At 39.2% G+C, this 23,964-nt stretch overlaps 2 protein-coding genes across 3 annotated transcripts; one reads left to right on the top strand and one right to left on the bottom strand.

Annotated features, from left to right (window-relative positions):
• The first annotated feature begins 615 nt into the window (after positions 1-615).
• On the top strand, positions 616-11,720 carry LOC110186919 (uncharacterized). Its single transcript, XM_086829693.1, has 7 exons — positions 616-757; positions 6,898-7,029; positions 7,499-7,649; positions 7,760-8,184; positions 8,296-8,784; positions 9,750-9,955; positions 11,035-11,720. Exons 1-7 carry the CDS (start codon positions 616-618, stop codon positions 11,260-11,262), a joined length of 1,773 nt encoding a protein of 590 aa, XP_086685819.1. The 3' UTR covers positions 11,263-11,720.
• Positions 11,721-19,775: 8,055 nt separating this feature from the next.
• On the bottom strand, positions 19,776-23,638 carry LOC110187589 (importin-4-like). Of its 2 annotated transcripts, none has more exons than XM_020956978.2 (5): positions 23,343-23,638; positions 23,052-23,224; positions 20,751-22,995; positions 20,444-20,661; positions 19,776-20,373 (listed from the first exon to the last, which is right to left on the bottom strand). In XM_020956978.2, the coding sequence occupies exons 1-5, from the start codon at positions 23,406-23,408 to the stop codon at positions 19,947-19,949; spliced, it is 3,129 nt and encodes a 1,042-aa protein (XP_020812637.2). In that variant the 5' UTR covers positions 23,409-23,638; the 3' UTR covers positions 19,776-19,946. The 2 variants fall into 2 exon arrangements, with proteins under 2 accessions (XP_020812637.2, XP_086685818.1); XM_086829692.1 differs by having other exon boundaries at positions 23,052-23,264; positions 23,343-23,475.
• Between the last annotated feature and the right edge of the window lie 326 nt (positions 23,639-23,964).

Below are 23,964 nucleotides of genomic sequence, written 5' to 3'. Positions count from 1 at the left end.
AATGCGCATAGCGGACAGCTTAATTGATCCGTTTGTTCAGTGCATGCCACCGCACACATTTGCTAAAATCCGAGCTCAGGCCCAGAGCCAGACCTGGGCCCAGCTAAAACCAAAGTCAACAGTAGTTCGGCTTGGCTCTGCTCTGCGCCGCTGGCCGCTCTTTTGGCCAACTTTCCAAAGAGCCAACTTTCACAACGCACTCTCTTAAGTCTCCGTCGAGCGATTGGTATAAAGCTTCTTACGTATGCGCGTCATGGCTTAATCTTACCTTGAACTTGGTCGTGAGCAGATCGTGGAGCAGCTGTGTGTGGATCCCCCATAGAGAGCCAGTGGTGGTGCATCGGGCCTCGTTCGATTGATTCGGGTTCTTTTGTCGAATTCAAATTCAAATTAATATTCAAATTCAAAACTCTAACTGAACAAAAAGAAAAAAAATGGAACAAAGCGCCGTTGTTCTTGTGCGTGCCGATAAGTGTACATAAATCAGTGTTTTACTTGAGCGCTAGACTCTAGACTTCTGATTTCGTCTAACGGTGCCAGTGTCTCAAAAATTATATATATCGGTATATATACGTATATATATATCTATAAGAAAGTCAAGGAAATCCAAGCATCATGGACTTGGACTGGTGGCAGCCTTCCATCATTGTGGGTCTGATCTGTCTGCTCCTGCCATCGCAGATAACTCCGGCAAATGCCTGGAGTCTGCCAGCCCGCGATTCAGCCGTCTCTGCACCTGTTGGCCGGCGATTAAATGGTAAGAGTTTTGGCCACAAAACAGTGTTGACCACTACTTTGTTTTTTGTTTTCGGTCAGATATATGGCATTTTTCGGGGGATCGCAGATGGTATAAAAACTGAAAATTGAGTATCCTTAGGTCATTCTTTAAACTTAAATTGCTTTTGGCTTTAATTAACAATTGAGAAGAGGTAAATGTTTTCATATTTTTGACCACCTGTCTTGATTTCTTTATTAACAAACTCCCAAACGAAATGAATCTTTTTCTGCCTTTAAGTTCCGGCTCCTCTAAATCGTGGTCTCTGTATTTTTATTTAATTTTATTTTTATTATTTTTTTTCTGGGTATTGTAATAAGCTTGGCCCAGACAAAGAAAAGGGCCAAAGGAAATAACAGACGGTAGCCGCAGCAAAACATAAACAAAAGCTCTGAGTAAAATACTTTTATTGCAGTGAAATTTCAGTTCATTAAGCTAAATGTGAGAGTGGCAATTTCTGTGTTCGGCAATTATATAATCGGCCGCCAGGCGCCAAATGAAAGTCGCCACAACTGTCACTGTCACTGATTATGGCCACTGCCACTGCCACTGGCATCGCAAAGAATCGGCCAAGATTTATGAGCCACTCGAGTGGCCACAGATCCGTCAGAGCTGTCACACCTGCCACGGCCTGTCAGGCGTTCATCTTTTCCATGGCAACAAAAATAATGAAAATAAATATATCAAGCTAACATCTAACGCTTTACGATAAGTATTTCCCAACCAATGTCAGGTATTTTTGTAAAATTACAATGGTTTTGTTAGGAAAGTATTGGATTTCTATACACTCTGGATTTATGGTTATATGACTTAATTATTCCATATAAAAGAGAATACAAACTATCTATTAATATTTATATAAATATTTATCTACCACTTTTCCTGCTTTAATTAAATTTGTTAAGTAAAGGAAATTACCATTTCTTACCTAAGCATTAAGAATCTTATTTAGCATTGATGTTTACCGATTTAATTAGTTCTTATTTACTTTGAGGTGTTCGCGTGCAGCATCCAAAATTAGCCAAGCTGATCGAGAATTAATAATTACATATGATAGAATGAAGCAATACATGGTAATTACTTTTACCAATTGTTAACACAGTGCATTTCTACTTTCTTTTACTCCTTCAAAGATTTTATAGATAAAATAATTTGCTTTTAAATATTCATTTTAAAACCTTAAACTTTTATATAAAATGTTCTTCATATTTCTTTCGGTGCATTGATTAAACGTCTTCCATCGGCAATGCAGCATAACGAAGTGAGCTTAATCTCATTTTGGTTCTGTTACGTTATGGAGCGTACGACACTTTTTTCTTGGCCACTGCTGTGGTTTTATTTTTCCCTCTTATTTCTCCTTTTTTTTTGGCTTAAACCTGGCAACCACATGGCGAACAATTAGCAAACGAAAAGACAAGGCAAGACCAGGCGAGAAGACAACAAGTGCAGAAGGCATTGCCATTCCCATTACCATTACCAGAAAGAAAGAAAGAAATACACCTCGTTATCGTTTAGGGCACTTGGCGTCTCGATCTGCTTCTGAGCATGTAATATGGGTCATAACCAACTAAACCAGAAACAGAGACCCCAACTAAGCCAAGAAGTTGCGTATGATACGATATACTATATACTTAATACTGTTTTCCGTGTGGAGACCCCTCCCCAAGAATGTCGAGTCATTAAAGAACGGGTAGGGCAGCGAAACATGAATTAACGTTTTGTTTGCTGATTAAACGACTATCAAATACACTTAAAATACGGTGGAATATATGTTAATTTTATTAAGCAAGTCATGTGAGGGGTTAAGTGGAGCATTGATGGGGTTAAGCAGTGGTACAAGCTGGGGTTAATATCTACCAACTTGATCTGTTCATTATGATTCTGTTTTTGCAAGATCACTTAGATGACAGAGTTAATCTTTAGTTTAGTTTTGCTGGAAATTAATATTGTTTTAAAGGAAAGTAGATGTTAATTGTATTATGTTAATTAAGTTAATCAAGGGAATACTTTAGTCAGTTAAATGCGATTTAATAAATGGGTAAATAATTGATAGCTCTCTACTAAGCTCTAAAATCTATTCAACACCTTTTCTGTGTTAAATAACAGATTAAATCTATACAAGTTGCAATCGATTTCCATCATTTGAACTTTGCTTAACCCCTATTAAGTCTTTAATTAATAGCGTTAAGCAAACCCCTCAACAAATTGAATAAACTCTCTCCCTGAAGAGCAACACCTGTTTGGAGAAAAGTAACAATAACAGCGACAAGACAAACACCCAAGAATGGGTAAACACCCGTCCGGACAAGTTGATGTCTTGGTTGTGATACTGTCGGATTCACTTGGTGACTACACCAACTTTACTTAAGCCAAAAAGGGTGACTCGAAGGGGGGTGTGGAGTACGAATGTAAATACACAGATATATGTACTCCATTCCGGGAGCTGGTACAAATTGCTCCGACACCAAAAAAGCGAGAAGAAAAACTTGAAAAACGCTTGTAATTGGGTTATAACCGTCATATTTGTATGTGAGAGTGTCCGAGGCGAGTGGCTACTTACTATTTAAATATTTGGAGCTCGCCCGGCCCGGCACTGCTCCAAACTGGACAAGTGGCTCTAAGTCTCTGAGGCAAACAATGCCATTGGCAAATCCCAGCTTCGATGTCCCACGTCCACGTTCCAAAACGGAGTCGCATTGGTGACATTTTTGGACGAAGCGCAAAAATGAAAAGTGCTGCTGCTTCACTGGAATGAAATCTAATTTCATTTTTTAATTGCCGCTCCGGCATCTCGCCCAGTTTGGTCACCAGCCCGGCAGCAGCCATGAAAAGATGCCCAAACTGGTGCCGCATGAAGCTGTAAGCGCGTCTCCTCCATCTGTCAACTTCGTGTTCGATTTCTGCGTAGGCATTGAAAATCTTGGATTACAATTTCAGTTGCAGTTTCCAGAGTGGCCACACAGCAAGAAATTCCAAATATTTTGATGATTGCTTGTCCAGCGGATGCTTGTCAGCGAGCAGAAAAAACTTAAACAATAGCAAACCCGATCTTGACAAGTGATCAACCGTACACTTATAAATATTCCTATATATTTCACATTAAATTCAACTATCTATAGATTTTCCCCATGTGAAACGAACTATGTATTTGCGTAGCCAAAAGCCGTAAGAGCTCTAATCAATAAACAACATGTGCGGGGTTGTTGCTCAAGTTGTAGCTGCCGGCCAAGTCTTGTTCGAGTCTTGAGTTTGCATTTAACTCTCGGCTTTTGCGGTTGACTTCGACTCCGACTCCGACTCCGACTTCGACTTCGACTTTGGCGGTGTCTTCAATTCAAATTCTGCGCCAGATCGAAAACCAGTGAAAGTTTTATTAAATTTCAAGCTCAGCTCAGATGTGTCTCTCTTTCGTCTGCCGCTGGCATGCTAACGGTGAAGTTAAGAGCTAAAGAGTGCCACATTGTTCCCGCCGATTTCTATAATGGCCATAAAATTCTTTTGTAATGAACTAGGAAATATTTAAAATACCGAAACCACTAGATCATTGTATTTAATTCGGCGGCCCTAAAAGGTCTGTCTGGGACTTGAATGCCAAGCAAAGTGCTCTCGTTGAGATGGAATCAATTTAATGAGATTATTCAGGTGTTTTCTTAAGCCGTTTTGTTAATTTTATTTGCCTCTTTCTTTACCATAAATGAAGTAATTATCAAAGAAATATATATATATAGATGTTTCCCCTAGCTTATGAGAATGCATTTATGTAAAATATTTGTCATTTAAAAAATTATATTTAAATTGCCTTAAATGTCATCCAATTTTCCGAACCAAATAGCACCCTTTCAATCCAAGCGTTTGATGATAGATTTTCCCTTTATTTATTCCCCCTATAATTATTCAATTCACTTTCAAATACCGCACACGAACATGCAACATTTTACAACTTAATCTTGGCCCAGACAAAATAACTCAGAATTCGCTGTGATTATGCTAATATTTTACGAGCTACTGTTATGGCCAAGACCGAAGCCGCGGGCCAAAACAAATGAGCTTGCCGGTGGTCGAAGCAGTTAGCCTACTTGACCAGCCGTCCAGCAGCAGTTTACAGTTGCCTTTAATACATATATATATATACTTAAATATATATGTATATAGATTAAGCCCAGCAATATATTGCAGGCAAATGCGTCACCCGTCATCGAGCATTGCCAGCGAATAGCCATAACTATAGAGTAAGTAAGCCACGCATAAACTTCAATTGCAGTGAAAGTTCATTTGCCATTGGGAATCGGTCTTGGCACGGACTGGGATTCGGTCTTGGTCAATGGCATTAGCATTGGTATTGTCATTACCATACGACCGCCCTCCCGCCCTGCCAGCTAAAATCGAGAAGAAAAGTGAAAAGGCCAAATGCCGAATGCAACTTTGGCCAGAATAGTGGCGGCTAATGCCTGGCTACTTGGCCAACAGCAGCAGAAGTGCCTAAGCAGCTGCAGATAATGTGCCACATTTGTCGGCCAAACAAGACACCCGACGGATATCGAAGATGCTCGCCACGGGAAGACACTGCAAGAAAATATATTCTGGAAAATGTTTAATGATTTTATAACTGCTAGACTTCAAAGGTCAATACTTTAATACTTTTTAATAATTTTTAAGGTGTTTGAAAGAATGTTTCTTCAAGTCCTTAATGCAATTAATAAGTAATTAGAAATTGGGAAAAAATAGAACAATTTCTTCAAGTGCATCACGACTTCTTTGGCTTTCTTTGAACTCACCTAGACTCTCGAGGCGATTTCCCTCCTTGGCACTCCTTGGCTCCCTTACTAAGGCATTCTTGGCACAGGTTTAGGCTTCACTTTTAGCCAGCTTTTTCTGTTGTTTTTGGTGGCGTGGGCCGAATTTAGCAGGATGTTATCTGTTGAATGTCACCAAAAAACGAAGAGTTTTGCAGGTAAACAATTTTTCACAGGCTGCCACCGCGGCTCGCATCCCCATGGATGGCTTTCACCCGGCATTGAATTTGGGGAAAATATTGACGATGCCTTGGGTCAAAGTACGCGCTGCTGCCATTGAAAGCGAAATGAGCCAAATAAATTGTGACAACGACGGGGAGACAGGCGAAGCAAACAAACGACATGAAAAACCTACACGAAGCGACATTACATTTTCACTTATCACGACTCTCCTCTCGGTGGCATTCATGAGACCAAACAATTAAATCAACAAAAAGACACAAATAATGAATCTAAATAGGGAAAATAATAGCTCAATTTGTACACTCTGAAGAATAATGGAATATGGAAATTAGGGTAATATTGGGGGAGGGAAAACTAATAAATTAGTAACTAACTAATACTGAAATATGGGTCATGGTGAACCCTAGGCAAAGGCAAGTCCTAATGAGTTCAAGTACTGAAAACAATCTCTTAATTGGCGGAGAGGAAAACCAATAATTTACAGTAGCCGCCGGGCATAATTTTAACTTCAAAATATGTATTTTCATTATAATTTTCAACTCTTCCCTGAACTTTCTTCGCAACGGAATTATTCCCCATTAAATGGGCTCGCTTATTAAGATGCAAGTGACTTGGACGACAAGCGGCAATAATTTTAATTGCTGGCAATCAATCGCTGAGCATTTTCACTGCATCGTTGATTGATGGCCAATCGATAAATGCTAACTAAAGCGTGGCATGCGCCGTTAACAAGTGAAGTTGTAGTTGAAGGGGAAGTTACATACAAAATTAAAAAAAAAAACGTGGATAAATTACATTTGCACGCACCACACATCTGTGTAGCAGCGCTGCCTTGTTAGCGCCTTTGACTGGCAGCAAAAACCACACAAGGTGTTGCTATGAGATTTCCCAGTGCGTCGTCACACATACTTTCACTCAAATATTTGCCGTGGCTGGACCATGACCATCTAAGCCACGTTAGCCAAATTAGACCACAAATACAAATCCCCAATGGTTGCAAGGAAAGTCAGTCAAAATCAGTTGTTGTCAGGTTGTCTCACTGGGTTAGCTAGCCAGTTTGCCCAATTCGTTGGCAGTTTTCCATCAAATATTTGGTTGGTCCCATATTTACGCAGATCTCTAATTTGTGTCCCTCTTTTTTTGCAGAAGTCTCGCCATATGTGGACCTGGCCTTGTGCCCCATCCGAGCGGAGCCCTGGACCTGTGCTCGGCAGCAGTCTGCCAGGATACTGGACGCCTGGGATGGAGAGCTTCAGGTTCAATGGCAGAAACTGAAGGGTGAGTATTGCTATTAAAAATATTTTCCACAACATAGAAGTTTTATTTAGTAAACTATAGATTAATTTATAGTTTGCGAATAGCTTATTACATTTCTCCAATAAATATTCTGTCACAAAAGTTCATTAAACCAAACACAACCTTGAATTGTACCTAATTAGGTGCTAGGTGAGAAAACTCTTCAATGACAAAGATTTTCCCACAAAAACAAAATAGCATTAAGGAAAAGCTAGCATTTTCACTAAGCCAACAAACCTAAAATTAAAGTTCAAAGCGCTATTCGTGGGTGAGAACTCACAGAGAAACTGAAAACAAAACCCGCAAGGCTGATCACATAATGCGATAATCGATGAGTTTATGGGAGTTGGCTGGGGCTTCATCTCCATGGAAAAGCAATTAAAATTGAAAACATTTTCTTCTCTCCTAACCATGTCCCCTCAATTTCTTTTCTCTTATTTTTTTGGGACAGTCGAGGCCGATCGGCAGATGAATGCGACGATCGAACGGCGGGGTTACAGCGCCTCGGAGCTGCCATTGAAGGAGAAGCCATCGACAATACTGAAGAAAATCGAAATCGGCACAAATTACATGAAGAAATATCTGGCCGAGTCCATGGATGGGTGAGTGCAAGTGCTAAAAACAAGTTGAATCCACAAAATTTTCGCCAGCATATTTACTTCTCTGTTTTCTTCCTGTTTTTCTCGCCTCTCAACCGGCTTGCAACCAACAGCTTCCTTGGCCGTGAATACGAGTATTTGCAGACACCGAAAGCGGCTGAAGAAGATAGTGAAAACGACGACGGTGACGATGATGATGAAACGGATGCTGCGGAAGATACTGATACCAGTGATGCTGCCGAGGAGACTGCCGACGAGGAGGAGGATGCTGCCAAGGATGGGGAGGAGGAGGATGATGATGACGACGATGAGGACGAGAATGACGATGCCTTGGATAGCACAGCGGAGCAGGATGCTCAGGACACAGAGGCCGAGGCGGAGAACGATGACGAAGATGTGGATGAGGCGGCATCGGAGCCAGAGAAGGAAGCGGAAAAGGAAACGGTGCCCAGCATTTTCAGCGGTCAGCCAGCGACGCCAGCAGCGACGCAGGACGATGGCAAAAGTCCTGTTTTCAGCGAGGCCAACACTTCCTCAGGTTTTTATAATATTTTGTTCATTGGATAATAGAATAGAAACAAATTTGCAAACAAAAATTACTTAGCTAAGTGCTTTCTAGTAATTTAATTAATTCAAATTTTTTTTTTAGGTGTGGAATTCATCGAACTCCAAGATGGTGACGAAACTGCTGCTGGTGCCTTGAAAAAACCCGGCGGCGGTGGAGGAAAGCGAAAGAAGAACAAGAAGAAGAAGGGTGGCAAACGGAAGAAGAACAAGAAGGGTCAGGGACAGGACACGCAACCCGCCACTCTGGTGGTGGTCCAGCAAGCGCCCGAGCACCACGAGGTGGACCATGGCCATGGCAGCGATTCCGCGATATTTAGCCACGGGAGCAGCCATGATGACGATGACGACACCGTTGCTGTGAAGCCCATGAGGAAGCGGAAGCAGAAGCGCCGCATGAAGGGCAAGCGGAAGCGGAAGGGTCAGCATGGCGGATCCAATTCCGTGGTGGAGCACGAGCAGAGCGACTTGAGTCTGGGACTGGGCCTTCTCGACGAGCTGGTCGATGCGGACGACTATGCCGGCGGCAAGCGGAAGCACAGGAATCCACTTAATTATGGTAGAAGTAACGGAGGTGTGTGTTGTTTGCTGCGTGTGGTTTTACATGACTTTTGCGCACCATTTTTCCTAGCACCAATTTTGTGTGCCTTCTATATTTAATTTTTTTTTACTACTTTAATCTATTCATATTTATGTTGGATTTTTACGGGTCATAGGTATAGATAGGTATAGATCAGTCTCAAAATGTTTGAACAGAACTTTAAAGTTATTTTTAAACATTTACAGAAAGAGTTCTTTTAAGATTTCGGTTTAAAAATGGTCTCTAAATTAAAATTGTTATGTTTCTTCTAAACATAAGAAACTAAATTACGTTAAATTAGGAGCAGCTATTAATGATACCTCTTTAGACCGCATTGATATCTCTGCAATTTAATCTAGTCTTAAAAATGTTTCTATAAACTAGTTTTATTAGGTTTGTTTGTACATATACAAAAAAGAAAATTAAGTTATAAAGTTAAGCATTAGTGGCGCCATCTGCCCAGCTAACACAGGAGCTTACTCAAAAGCTTTTATAGTCTGATAAGTAAATGAGGCTTTAGCATTTAACCAACTGAACTGCTTTTGTCTAGGCAAGCAGTTGCCTCTGCTGACAAGCGTAAATTCAAAATTAATTTTAAAGTTTTGAATAGGTTTCACTACTTTATATTGACTTAAACATTTTTTTAATTTTTAAAAATGATTTACATTAAGTAAAGTTAAGTAATTTACATTTTATAAGTGGTCTTACCCTAAGTATTTTGGTTTAATATTGATATTGCTTGCTTTTGGAATGCTTTTTCATCGTTATCGTTATTGTTAACGCACCTAACGCGCACAGCAGTTCATACTAACAAACACCACCCTCCCAAGCGAACAAATTATTATATGTTTTTGCGTTACTCGTTCGATTTTAGACAAGTAAGTGTTAAGAAATCAAGAACCAAGCAAGACTAACCTTCTCTCCGATTATCTTCCTCATAAAAAATCAATAAACTATAGTAACTCGCGGCAAGAAGAAGAAGAAGAAGAAGGCCATCGCTAAATTCATGCTAATTGGCAGCTTCCTGAAGGCCAAAATTGAACTGCTGCTAAAGATTCTCGGAGCCCATCTGCAGGTCAAGTTCTTTGCCATCGCCTTAATTGGTCTGCTTATTAATATAGCCAGATTCTGGATCGACGTTAAGCGCGGCAGTCCCCCGTCCAAGGTAAGTCTGGAGTCCTAATTCGAGTTCGAGATGGGATCTGTTGTGAGTTCTTAACCCGGGACCGAGTTTTTAACGCGACACACACGAAGGTTAACAGACCAGCGATGTTTCCTAAAGGATTTTCTGCACCCTTTTCATCTGTGAAAAGGAATGTCCTTAAGCTAGTCATAAGTCGAACACACACTTCAGGTTTTTTTGGCCAAGGTTTGTCTCTGCTCAAGCAGATCATATAAATATTTCCGAAAAGCTTTCCTTGTCTCTACCCCTGCTCTCTCTCTCTCTCTCTCTATGCTCTACCACACAAGATGTACATATATAAAGTTTGTAAAAAGCGTTAACTTCCAAAGAAAAAAACACCCGAGGCGGTCTAACACCTCTAACTGTTCTGGATCTTCTCCAAGCTTCAAACTTCCAAACTTCAAGCCACCAGAGTTCCGTTCCACCAACCACCTAACGTATCCAAAATGTGCCGTATGCTAACAAATTCAGACCTTTTTGGTTTCAGATATGGTAAAATTTTTGGACAGCTCTCACAAACGTTTTCGGAACGTACAACTCTAATAAACAAACAAAGAATACAAAAAAACAAGCAATCCAAATGTGTTCACTAATAACAACCAAGTACACTTTAAGACCCAAAAATCAGAACAATTCTGACCATAGTGTTCGTTTCAAAGACTTTCCCTCACACTGTGTAAGTACGAGTTATAAAAGCCATAACTCTGAAATTTTCAATTGAAAGAGTCCGGCCAGACAGACAGATGATACATGACACAAAACACTGCACAAAGGTGATTTTTAGTGCAGGAAAAGATATTGAAATTATGGTAATTGAGATTATTTCGAGTTAATTAATTAATTAATAAAAATGTCATTATTGACTTAAACCTGGAATAACCATAATTACGATAGACCTGCACCAAAGTCTCGCTTTGTTGACCTGTGTAATAATACTTCTATATACAAGATATACAAGATATATACAGCAAACAGAAAACCACTCACACTCCTGGGCCTCTTTGGTACTTCCTCTGGTGTTTCTCACTTCACGGCACACGTCTTGCATATTTTCTAACTAGGTTGTATACGTTGAACATGCCCACCATCAGCACCACTACGAGGATCACGGCGACGACTGGAGCGAGCAGGGTAGCTATTGGAAGCGATCCCTGCAGACGGATCCCTCCATTGAGGACACCGACTCCTCCACGGACAGCTACCAGCTGCGACAGGCACAGCCGCAGCAGCAGCTCGGCACCCAGGATCCCCACTATCTGGCCTATCGCAACCAGTACCAGTGGCAGTAGATCCTCAATCCAAATTATCCCAAAACCCTAACCCAACCTCTGACCTCCAATGGAGACAGACAGCCTCCCAGAATAACCTATTACTTGTATTTATTTGAGTTATATCTTGTATCACGATGCTGATTATTAAATAATCCCCGAGGTCCTAGAGCAAAATTACATTTAGCACTACGCGAAGAGCTGCCAGTAAACCAATTTTAGTTCGTAACCTAACCTAAACCCCAAAGCCTAAAGAAGACAATGTGCTGCCTTAGTTGAAATTGTTGTTAGTGCAATGCCTTAATTATGTAAAACTAAATTTAAAAAATGTACCTTTTAATGAGAAATCGAAGAACTGTTTTTGGAATACAAACATATTCGGAGCGAAATGAAACAAATTAGATGTAAGTTATTTATGCAAATTATTTATTGTATTTCGTATGTTATATGCTGATGCTTATTAAAGAAAACAGATTTAATAATTGTAATTTGATTGGAGGTTAAGAGTTAATTTAATCGTTTGCAGATGATAGGTAATGTATACAAAATGTACCAGGTTCAAGTCATTATAGTCATTAATGTATTTAGAAAGAAGTTTTCAGAAATAAAATTAATTTATTTTTAGCTTAGCTATGATTCATTTCATTTCAGCCCCAGAAACTTCTTGTTTTCTTTAAGTTTTCATGTCCACTTCCTGCTTCCCAATTCTGGGCCGCAGACTATCCCCCATCCCAATTGGGTTCCGCCCAATCACAATGCGGTCAATTCTTGCTGGAATTCCGAAAGAGAAGTTTCACCTGCTCGCCCGTGCAGTTGATTCTAATTCCGTGGCCCAATTCTGGAGCTGAAGTGTGCTCCGTAATACCAAATAGGGGCGACGTGCGCCCAAAATAGACGCGTCTCCGGGACCCATTTATTTCTTCTTTTGTTTTTTTTTTTTTTGGGGTGTCGCATTGAGCAATTTGCGCATGCGCAGATCGTGGCCGGAATATTTTAAAAGTTTTTTGCAAACAAAAAAATCACTGACGACAATGTTTGTAATAACCAATTAAATTTGTGTTTGACAAACGTCTGACAAGCTGAGCGCCGAATTTATGGCTAATAAAGTTGACTGCAGACTTGGAAGGAAATGTTTTATTAAATGTTCGAAGAACTTCTGTTTTTATGTAGGAGAGAATTTATAATATATACAAATATGATAATTACAAGAAATATATAAAAAATATATTTATATAAATTATTATATAACATTAAATGGGTCCCAAACTATACCCTTGCAGGGTATTCTCATTTCAGTCATAAGCTTAAAACACATCGAAGGAGTCATTTCCGACCCTATAAACCATATATATTCTTGATCAGCATAAAAAACTGCGTCGATCTAGATTACTCCGGACGAAAAATTTTTTTTTTTAATTTTGGTCAAAATTTGAAAAAACAATAAGGGGTTACATCATAAAAATTTTAAAAATTGCCAAAAAAACTGACTTTTTTAATTTGTTTAATTAAGTCTGTAGATTTGTTAACCTAATGAAAACTAGCACAGAACAGCTTTCCGATTTGAATTTAATGCGTTCTTGCCTTAGTTATGAATTTTTAAAATTTTGATTTGTCGCAAAAATGTTATTATAGAAATATTTATAAATACAGTATATTATAAGCTTAGCTATAATTGATTTCCGATTCCATCTTATAATTTAATCGCTAAACTTGCTTTTTAACTACTTATCTTTATAGACATTGAAACAAGTGTATTTTAATACACACATGGCGTATACTTAATTTATGGGGGTTCACGTTAAGTATACGCCTCGTATGCTAGATTTATATTTATTTTTATACACCTTTTTTTATACCCTTGCAGGGTATTATAATTTCAGTCAAAAGCTTAAAACGCATCGATGAAGTCATTTCCGAACCTATCAATCATATATATTCTTGATCAGCATCAACAGGCGAATCTTTCTAGGCATAAATGAAAAAAAATAATTTTGGAAACATTTTTTCAAAAATTTATAAGGGGTTACATCGTTAGTATTTTCAAAAATTGGAAAGAATTTTAATTTTCTAAACAATTTAATTTTGTGTGCAGATGTATTAACCTAATAATAACTAACATGGGAAAGCTTTCCGAATTAAAAAATTAAAATTAATGCATTTTTTGTTTAGTTATGAGTTTTTTAATCTATGATTTGTCGAACAAATTATCATATTAAAATTTACATTCAAAGAAAAGAATATCTTAAGCATAGTTGCGATCGATTTGATTATGTAATTCAATCGAGAACTTCACGGTCTTCGGCTCCCTTTTTACCAATTTATCCTAATTCTTTTTTTCAAATAGTAACTTAGCAATGATCTAAAACCTTATATCGGGGAAACAAAAAGAAAGCGCTGCAAACTTACATTTCTACCTCAAATTAGCCCTCATCAGCTTCACACGCATTCTGACACGTTTAAGTTTGCCAGCGCCACAATCACATTTTGATATTGACCTTGTTTAAATTAATTGAAAGAAAACTTCTCTTCGGGCCATTAAAATGCAACGTGGGGCAGCGCGAAGAAAAGCGAATTGACATGCCGTGTGCAGGAGTGGGCGGAGGTTCGTGCAAAGAAATGCTTATCATTAGCAAAATTAAAATCAATGAAATTGGCCATAAAAATTCAATTGACTTGGCCCAATGCGTGGGAGCCCTTAGGTCCAAGTGCCAGCCCCGCCACGGATCATATCGGATCGGATTGGATCGGATTGGAACTGGAACCGAAGGTGTCTGCAAACGTGTGCCACATAATTGATTGTTGGGAGAAACAGAAATAGTTTAGTTTTCAGCACTTTCTAAACTACGCCTGTGCACTGAAGAAAAATTAGAGCAATTTTAAGGAATCAAATAATAGTATTTAGTTTGTGAATTAGATTTATAACAAGCCATGTTAAGTTAAAAGTAATTTCCCAAAAATGTTGCCAAGATTATGTAGATCTACCTTCTTTTTCTATTGGTAAATAATGACCATATTCAATTCATTCAATGTTCTTTAAGTTTTGATTATTTAAATATTTTTATACCTCTTAATTATAATATCATTTTTCAGATCAATCGTTTGTGTTTGGTCAAATTTATTTCAGTGCAATTCAGACTTTGCCTTATGTTTGCAGTGGGTGGCGCTGATTCGATCTGGTTTTCGGGGTGAGGCTCCTGGCCATATATCATGCAGATACAATCTGTTCTCGATGTGTTGCCAAAATGAAAATAATAATAATAATACAAAAATCGACGCGAGATCAATTGAAATTCTCGTAGCGAGAATTTTTAGCTCATTGAGGATGAAGACGAGCCACCTTCAGTTGGAATAACGGTGAGCAACGTGCGGTGTTTGCGAAAAACCATAAATAGTATCTTATATAGTATCAATGGAAGTGTGGATTTTGGCAAAAGGAAGTGTCATCGTCACGCCCACACAATAGTGACATTTGGCATGGGTCAAGTTTTGATCGATTGTTATTGATTTGTTTTGATTTTGAGCGATTTTCTAAGCGCGTTCCGAGGACTGCTCCACTAAGTGACAGGCGGCGACGTGCCGCTGTCAAATTGAACTGTCAACTCGGGCATTTGATTGTCGGACTGAGCTTAACGCAAACTTAATTTATTTATTTTATTTTATTTTAATGGCCGCTAGAAAGTATCACGTATACGCACCATGCACGCGACTCTGATCGTTGGCGGAAAATTTTTAATTCCCATTTCAACGCCCACACGTGTGTCCACTGTCTTGTTTTTTGTGGCTTCTGAAATTGAAAAGCGCTCATGATTTTCCATTGCAGTGCGATTTGCATTTTAGAAAGTTACATGTGTTTTTTCGCTGCATTATAATCGAGGCAGAAAACCCAAAAAAAAAGAAAGGCCTTCTGATGGCAGTAACATTTTTGTAAAAAAAAAATACCATGTGTTCTGTCTATTTATAATTAAATTTATTCATAATTCCAGTCATGATTCTGCTTTTTGCCAGAAAGTAGAACCTCAACACGTCACCTTTGCGTCAACTGGCTTATCTTTGCACGATTCCCGTCTGTCTGTCTGTCTTTTCCAGCAAACATTTCACGCAAAATGCATTGCAAGTTGCTTTTGCTTACTTTGTTGCCAAGTGCGAAAAAATGCCTGAAGACATGTTAATGATTTATGCTAAATAATGTACTGAAGGTAATCAAAAAGGGTGTATCAAAGTGTTGGTTTAAATTTCTGCTTGGAAAAATATTACTAATAATAAAAATGTTTTATTTTGAGGCGTGAATATCATCATTTTAAAAAATACCTTTCAAATCAGTCAGGAAATATTAAATCGATATATTTTTTAATCACAATTTTGTAAATTTTATAACTAAGTCAAAAATAAATTAATTTCAAGTCGGATAGCTTTTCTGTACTAGTTTTTATAGGGCCAAGAAATGTGCATAGTTTTTAAATTTAGAAAATTTTGTGTCAAATTTTAACAATTTTGACGATGTGACCCCTTACCAAATTTTGAAATTTCGAAAAAAATAAATCTTAAAATGTATTATTCTAGCAGATACGATTAATTCGATTCGGCTTTTCTTGCTGATCAAAAATATATGTGATTAATAGAGTTCAAAACGACTCCCTCTCCTGCAATGGTATAAAAATGTAGCAAAATTTGGCTAAAATTTGTAAATAATTTAAAATTAAGCTAGTTAAATTAAGTTTGAATTATTGAAATCCCTAAAAACAGATTGCTGTATCACTTTTAAATTAAGATTACGTAATAGGATTAATGGCAATAAGAGATTTAATTGGAAAATAAATGCGTAACTAGAACAGCTGATTCTAGAGCTAGGACAGATCCCTCCGATAGCATCTATATATGTACATATATGACATAATTGGCATAGTTTAGACTTACCGCAATAGGGGAAACACGCTTATCCTTTTTCATTGCTTATTTCCTTCCAGTTTATATTCCTGGTGAGGGTTTATCCGGGTGTGGTAAATCCAGATGTGGTACATTGGTCAGGTGATATTATTGGGGTCGAAGAGCCATCACTATTACTATCACTATCACTATAGATTTTAGTTCTTAGTTTTATGAAAATCGGAAAACTATATATAATATAACTGCCAAATAAACGGTTATTAAATGCAGAGGATCAGTAAGTAACTCTGAACAGTAAGAATCTATGGAAAGTTAGTAACTATGACCAGAAACTATGTATGATGAGTAACTACCTTTGAACACTAATAAACAATGACTTGCAACTTTTGAAACACAACACATTTCTGATACATGGCAGGCAGCAGTCGCTTCATTCCGGGGATGTTTGAACAAGTTGAGAATCATATGTTCATGTGCGAGATTTGTTTTGGAACAAATTTAAGAGCTAGCTATTTGAACGTAACTATGGAGATACTCTTCTATATAATTTTACTATCATATAAATCAGAGTATGCCGAATCGGTGGACTATATATATACCTTTATATAGCTGACATAGGAGCAATCGGACGTTTGAGAACCATGATCAGTAATTAATAATGAGCAGTAAGTAACTCTGAACAGTGATTATCTATGACCACTAAGTAACTCTGAACAGTGATTATCTATGCCCAGTAAGTAGCTATGATGGGTAAGTATCAATGACCAGTAAGTATGTGTAATCAGTTACTTACTTTGAACACTAATCAACAATGACTTGCAACTTTTGAAACACAACACATTTCTGATACATGGCAGGCAGCAGTCGCTTCATTCCGGGGATGTTTGAACAAGTTGGGAATCATATGTTCATGTGCGAGATTTGTTTTGGAACAAATTTAAGAGCAAGCTATTTGAATGAAACTATGGAGTTAGTCTTCTATATAATTTTACTATCATATAAATCGGTTCATGGCGAATCGGTGGACTATATATAAACATATATATAGCTGTCATAGGAACAATCGGACGATTAAGAACTATGATCAGAAATTAGCTGTGAGCAGTATATAACTCTGAACAGTGATTATCTATGATCAGTAAGTAACTCTGAACAGTGATTATCTATGACCAGTGAGTAACTATGATCAGTAAGTATCTATGACCAGTAAGTAAGTATGATGAGTTACTAACTTTGAACACTAATAAACAATGACTTGCAACTTTTGTAACACAACACATTTCTGATACATGGCAGGCAGCAGTCGCTTCATTCCGGGGATGTTTGAACAAGTTGGGAATCATATGTTCATGTGCGAGATTTGTTTTGGAACAAATTTAAGAGCTAGCTATTTGAATGAAACTATGGAGTTATTCTTCTATATAATTTTACTATCATATAAATCGGAGTATGCCGAATTGGTGGACTATATATATACATTTATATAGCTGACATAGGAGCAATCGGACGTTTGAGAACCATGATCAGTAATTAATAATTAGCATTAAGTAACTCTGAACAGTGATTATCTATGACCAGTAAGTAACTCTGAACAGTGATTATCTATGATCAGTAAGCAACTCTGAACAGTGGTTATCTATGAGCAGTAAGTAAATATGAGCAGTAAGTAACTATGACTAGTAAGTAAGTATGATGAGTTACTAACTTTGAACACTAATAAACAATGACTTGCAACTTTTGTAACACAACACATTTCTGATACATGGCAGGCAGCAGTCGCTTCATTCCGAGGATGTTTGAACAAGTTGGGAATCATATGTTCATGTGCGAGATTTGTTTTGGAACAAATTTAAGAGCTAGCTATTTGAATGAAACTATGGAGTTATTCTTCTATATAATTTTACTATCATATAAATCGGAGTATGCCGAATCGGTGGACTATATATATACATTTATATAGCTGACATAGGAGCAATCGGACGTTTGAGAACCATGATCAGTAAATAATAATTAGCAGTAAGTAACTCTGAACAGTGATTATCTGTGACCAGTAAGTAGCTCTGAACAGTGATTATCTATGCCCAGTAAGTAGCTATGATGGGTAAGTATCAATGACCAGTAAGTATGTGTAATCAGTTACTTACTTTGAACACTAATCAACAATGACTTGCAACTTTTGAAACACAACACATTTCTGATACATGGCAGGCAGCAGTCGCTTCATTCCGGGGATGTTTGAACAAGTTGGGAATCATATGTTCATGTGCGAGATTTGTTTTGGAACAAATTTAAGAGCAAGCTTTTTGAATGAAACTATGGAGTTATTCTTCTATATAATTTTACGGGCATATAAATCGGTTCATGGCGAATCGGTGGACTATATATAAACATATATATAGCTGTCATAGGAACAATCGGACGATTAAGAACTATGATCAGTAATTACCTACGAGCAGTAAGTAACTTTAAACAGTGATTATCTATGATCAGTAAGTAACTCTGAACAGTGATTATCTATGATCAGTAAGTAACTCTGAACAGTGGTTATCTATGAGCAGTAAGTAAATATGATCAGTAAGTAACTATGACTAGTAAGTAAGTATGATGAGTTACTAACTTTGAACACTAATAAACAATGACTTGCAACTTTTGTAACACAACACATTTCTGATACATGGCAGGCAGCAGTCGCTTCATTCCGGGGATGTTTGAACAAGTTGGGAATCATATGTTCATGTGCAAGATTTGTTTTGGTACAAATGGAAGAGCAAGCTATTAGAACGAAACTATAAAGTTATTCTTCTGTACAATTTTACTAGTATATAAGTCGGAGTATGGGAAATCGGTGGACTAAATATAAATAAACATATAAAATGTATACATATATACAAAAATTATAACTCTTTTAGTTTCCAACATTTTTTATTTTGCTTCAGGGATCTAATGTCATTAGAGAATATTATACAAGTACTTTAAATTAATTAAGTTATCACATCCCATAAAAAGTCCCCATAGACCGAGCATTCCCCATCCTGTTTTCGAAGAATCTTCAGTTAATAATGTGAAAATGTTATATTTCCGAGAAATTGTTTATCCATTAGTAGCAGACAACTACAATGGCAAATGGGTGACGACGAGGATCCGACCGCCACAGAGAAGATTACACTCGAAAGATTGCCCCGCCAACGACGTGAGATTGCAGTTTTATGGCCTGGCAAAAAGATCACTTCTGTAGAGATAGAACCATAACCATCGCCGAACTCCAAAGATGGGCAAACCCGAATTCGATGGGGTTCATTGGCTCGGCCCTGGGCGCTTCGCAGAGAAGGATTATGCAACGAAACGAAATATCATCATGCAGTGACTTTCACACACCCAAATAATACAAAAAAATAAATAACGAATCCAAAACTCCCGAAACAAGCGAAGCCTATTAAGGCGCATTAGCAATTTAGAATGGTGTGCTACCAGTCCACGTATTACACTATTACGCGACAATTATGAATTTCTAATTTCGTGTTTATTTTAACCCTTTTCCCTCCCTCTGGCTGGCCAATGGCTAGCTGGTTCTATCAAAATCACGTACGCCTCGAAAAAGCGAAAGCTGGACAGAGGCCATTGGCATCGGAAATAGCTATAAAGAAATAATTATAATAATACATTTGGTATATTTGCCATTAATTATGTATTAAAAAGATGGCTCTTGTTTCTTGCTATTATTGTACTATGATGGCTAACAACTATAGGACGGGTCCTCAAAGCTAATTTTTTAGCCTATCTGGTGTTGTGCATCTTTTTTCTTTCAATGATGGTGCCCCCGCTTAGAGGGTCTGCACAACCTGTAATAATTCTAGGCTCGAGTTGGCCACGATATTGAACTTTTCCGGATACTGGGTGCGGATCAGCTTGATGAACTCCATGGCTTTATCCTTAGTATCCTGGTCTCCCATCTGCTTGTCCTTCACAGCCCTAAGAATGATAATCAGCATTCCCTCGATACGATCGACGATGCTGGACGCGGCCTGTGTGCAAAGCAGGTGAAATGTTTTCAGCACAACATTGTACTCCCTAAAATCCTCGCGTAGTGGAAGACGAGAAAAGAACAATTGCGAGATGTCCTCCAGCGGCACAGTCTGAGTATTGGTCAGAATCAGGCGCGCCAGCGCTCCGCAAATGTTGTCCATGGCCGCAGGAGCCGTCTCCTTGGCGTTCCCATTGGAAAGGGCTTGAAAGATCAACGGATATGAGCTGTAATAGAAATTTAAAGATTACCTTCAATAAAATCAATGTTCTATTACTATATTCCCGTAGTACTCACTCATATGACTTCTCTCCAGAATAGAAGACTAGCTCCCCGAGGCCGTAGAACGAATTCGCACGCGCTTTAGGATCGGTATCTTTGGTTCCCACCAGGAACAAGGGATAGAGAGTATCGAAATATGTGGCGGAATTTCTCCCTAGGTTCTGGAATGATTCGGCCAGAGTTTTATAGATATACGCCCTATCCTTCGGCTGATGGTTCTTCTTGGTCTTGGCCTGCAAGTAGAAACAGCAAAATATTTATTATGATATTCAAACTCAACAGACACAGGAGAACAGGGCCCAGGAGATGCCTTTTAACCTACCAGCTTTTCATCCAGTAAGCAGAAAATCCGTCCAAAGTACATCGAAAAGGTCTGAGGGTCAAGGGCGAAGCCAAACGATGCCACCAGATTGGCTGCCCCCTCCACAATCATTTTGGCTACATCGGATTCCTCCTCCCCATCATCCTCGTCGTTGTCATCGCCCTTGCCATCGTCCTTCTGATCATTTAATTGGCAGGTCATTTTGTGTAGAAATATGTCACTGATGCAGGCACAGATCAGTTCGGCACACTCCTGGTTCGGCATGGCCAGCTGCTTGTAGACCCGAAAAAGTTTACCCACTTCATCGATCAGCACGACAAGCACCTTCTCAACCTGGTCGCTCCGCATCATCTCTACGAATTTAGGTATTATGGTCTCGCAGATGCTGGTCACGACGTCGGTGTCGCCCGACCTATTGTAAGCACCAACGAACTCGCAGAGGGCGATGGCAGAGGCTATTCGAATTTCATAGGAGACAGAATCGAGCGTCTGGAAAACGTTCTCAAAGGACGTATGAAGATAGGGGTTGAAGGCGGCACCAGTGTTGGCGGCAAAGTCACGAAGCGTCCAAATGGCCACCATCTTTGTAAGGCAACATAAAATGTCCATCTTGTATCTGTCCAAATCGCCATCGCCCTCGTCGGCTACACTATAGGGATTACCCGGGATTTCTTCATCCGCAGTGACCGCCTCCAGAAGTAAATCCAGCTCTGTCTTGCCATCCAGATTCGGATCGGTTACCTCAGTGAAAATCATCGTTTGAAAAATCTGAGGTATGACCTCGGGGAAAACCTCGGCCATGTCCTCCTTCAACACAAAAGAAATAGCACCGATCAGACTGTAAGTGGCATAACGGAAGTACGGATTGTTGGGCCCCTCCTTCAGCAGCCTCAGGCAGTAGATCTTCGTGTCGTTGGCCATCGGCAGGATGTGTTCTTTCGGCATGAAGCGGAAAATCAACCCAAGCCCCTCGAAAGTCTGAATCTGCAACATTGAAATTTGAGCCAAAAGATCTTTCAGCACAAGTGTGCTAAGAATCTCGATAATCCTCTGAAAATAAGGCATCACGCTCTCCTTGGCTGCCTCATCCAGATTCTGCCAAAATATGTCTATACCGCCAATCATTGTATCAAGAATTCCTGACTCCGGCTGATATCCTACCCGATGGATCTCTACCAACTGATGTACATAGATGGGCACAATCAATCGTGCAAGCTTGGAGATATCCGGCTGCAAGTGCAAGGAGAACTGGGCGAGGGCAGAGAATGCGGCGAGTTGCACCTGGGGCTCGCTGTCAGCGATTCCATGGATGATTTCATCTATCATATCCTTCAGATACTTATGGCGTATGGTATCCGAACACCCCTCGACTACAATGCCCATGCTGTCCAAGGCAGCTGCCCTGCGAGTCGGGTTCGGATTCCTTAGCTCCGGCATCAGCAACTCAACCAAAAACTGAATTAGCTTTCCCGACGGCATGTGGGTAGCCAGTGAATCCAACGTGTGCGAAGCCGCTATTTGTGGGTCCTCCTTATCATCATAGGGTTTGTCACACATTACCTCAAATAAGACGGACAGGATTTGCTTCAGTAGCTTCTCCTGAACGATGGCCTTCTTTTTGTTGAGCGCAAAGCTCCCAATGAAAAATATCACCTTAGCGCGAATCCCATCCACAATGTCTATATTGCTCGCTATATCTAAACAGAAGTCCAGTACCAAATTCACGTTAGTTAGCAGATGGGGAACATATACGGTCATGTTCTCCAACATAATAAGCACCTCGAGAACACTCTTGTGGTCACCCTTCAAGGCGATCGCGTCCAGCGTTCGAAGGACCAGCGGCAAGACCAGGACTATATTTTGCTCGGTGGCAGTGTTTCCCGCAATAAATGGAATCAAATATCTTGTACCCGTTACCATGTTGGCCACGCTGGGTGTGCACAGGTCTTTCTGGGATTCTGCAGTCAAAAGGATGTGGGCGAATAAAGTGCTGAAAGTTTCCATGTGGACACTGACTTTATCGGGTGCGGCGGCCATTATTGTGGCATAGATCAAAGAGCCTCCCTCACAGTTGTTGGGATTGCAACTGCTACAGCACTCCATGATGTAGTTGAGAAGATCCGGCATAAAAATAGCCGTCCTCTCTGCCTCATACTTTAGCAGTATGGCCAAAAAATGGACTAAAACTTTTTGCACACTCTTTTCCTTCTCCGTAAGGAGAGCAATCATCATGTCACTCATGATCCTGAGCGGAGGGAACGATATATAAAATTGCGAGGTAAGACAGACAGACTGACTTACGAGACTTTGTGCTCCGAGAGGACTGCCGACCAGTGACTCTTCTCCTGGAGCCGCTTAACCATTAGCAAGGTTGCGTTGTAGCGCATATAGATATCCGTGTTAGTCTTTCCAATATGGGCCAGGCAAAGCAGACTCTCTGGAGTCTTGAAGGCATTCATCAAAGCGACCGACGACTAGATGATGTAGTGGTATGAAAAATATGAGAAAAGGCGGCTTCTCGAGTGAGAAGAATAGCCTCATTTCGAAGCTTCCTCAACAGTTGTGGGAACTTGATTCCCAAATCATACCTACCGCACGTTTCGTATCTACATCGGGACATACGAGTCCGTTGAGAATTTCTATCATATCATTCTCCATGTTTGCAGCTTTATCTGAGTTTAATCCAAATCCTGGACAAAATTCAACAACGGGGACAAGAATTTTGCACGGGCCAAGAGATAATTCGTGAATTTCTAAGTTCAACGCGAAAATAATTATAGGTATCGAAATCGGGTATAGCTAAACTTTAAAAATTTTTACAAATATTCATAAGAAATGTTTCTAGAATAAGCTGAATACTTGTGTTGAATGTAGTGTTTAATACAACTAAACAGATACAACCAATCTATAAATTGACAGACCCGTCAATGTTTACTCTTTTGGAATTATGAAATGTTTATAATAAATGTTTTCTTAATGCTTTATTATTATTTAATTCGGATTTTAATGGCATCTTATATCTAAATTCTGATCCTGATGATCCAAACGTTATGCTTTTCTTTATTTGCTATTTATTTTTTTATAGAAATAATATTTTTTAGGTTTGGCTTTTGGAAATTGTAGGTGATGATTCTTCCTATTCTCCACGTTCTCAACTGGCTCTCTCTCCCACACAGGTTCCACTGGGATTGGGTTCCACAAGCAAGTCCAAAAA

Source organism: Drosophila serrata, unplaced genomic scaffold, assembly GCF_035046125.1.
Source record: "Drosophila serrata isolate PLE 108 unplaced genomic scaffold, ASM3504612v1 contig_217, whole genome shotgun sequence".
NCBI lineage: Eukaryota > Metazoa > Arthropoda > Insecta > Diptera > Drosophilidae > Drosophila > Drosophila serrata.
This window is presented reverse-complemented; position numbering and strand designations above follow the sequence as displayed.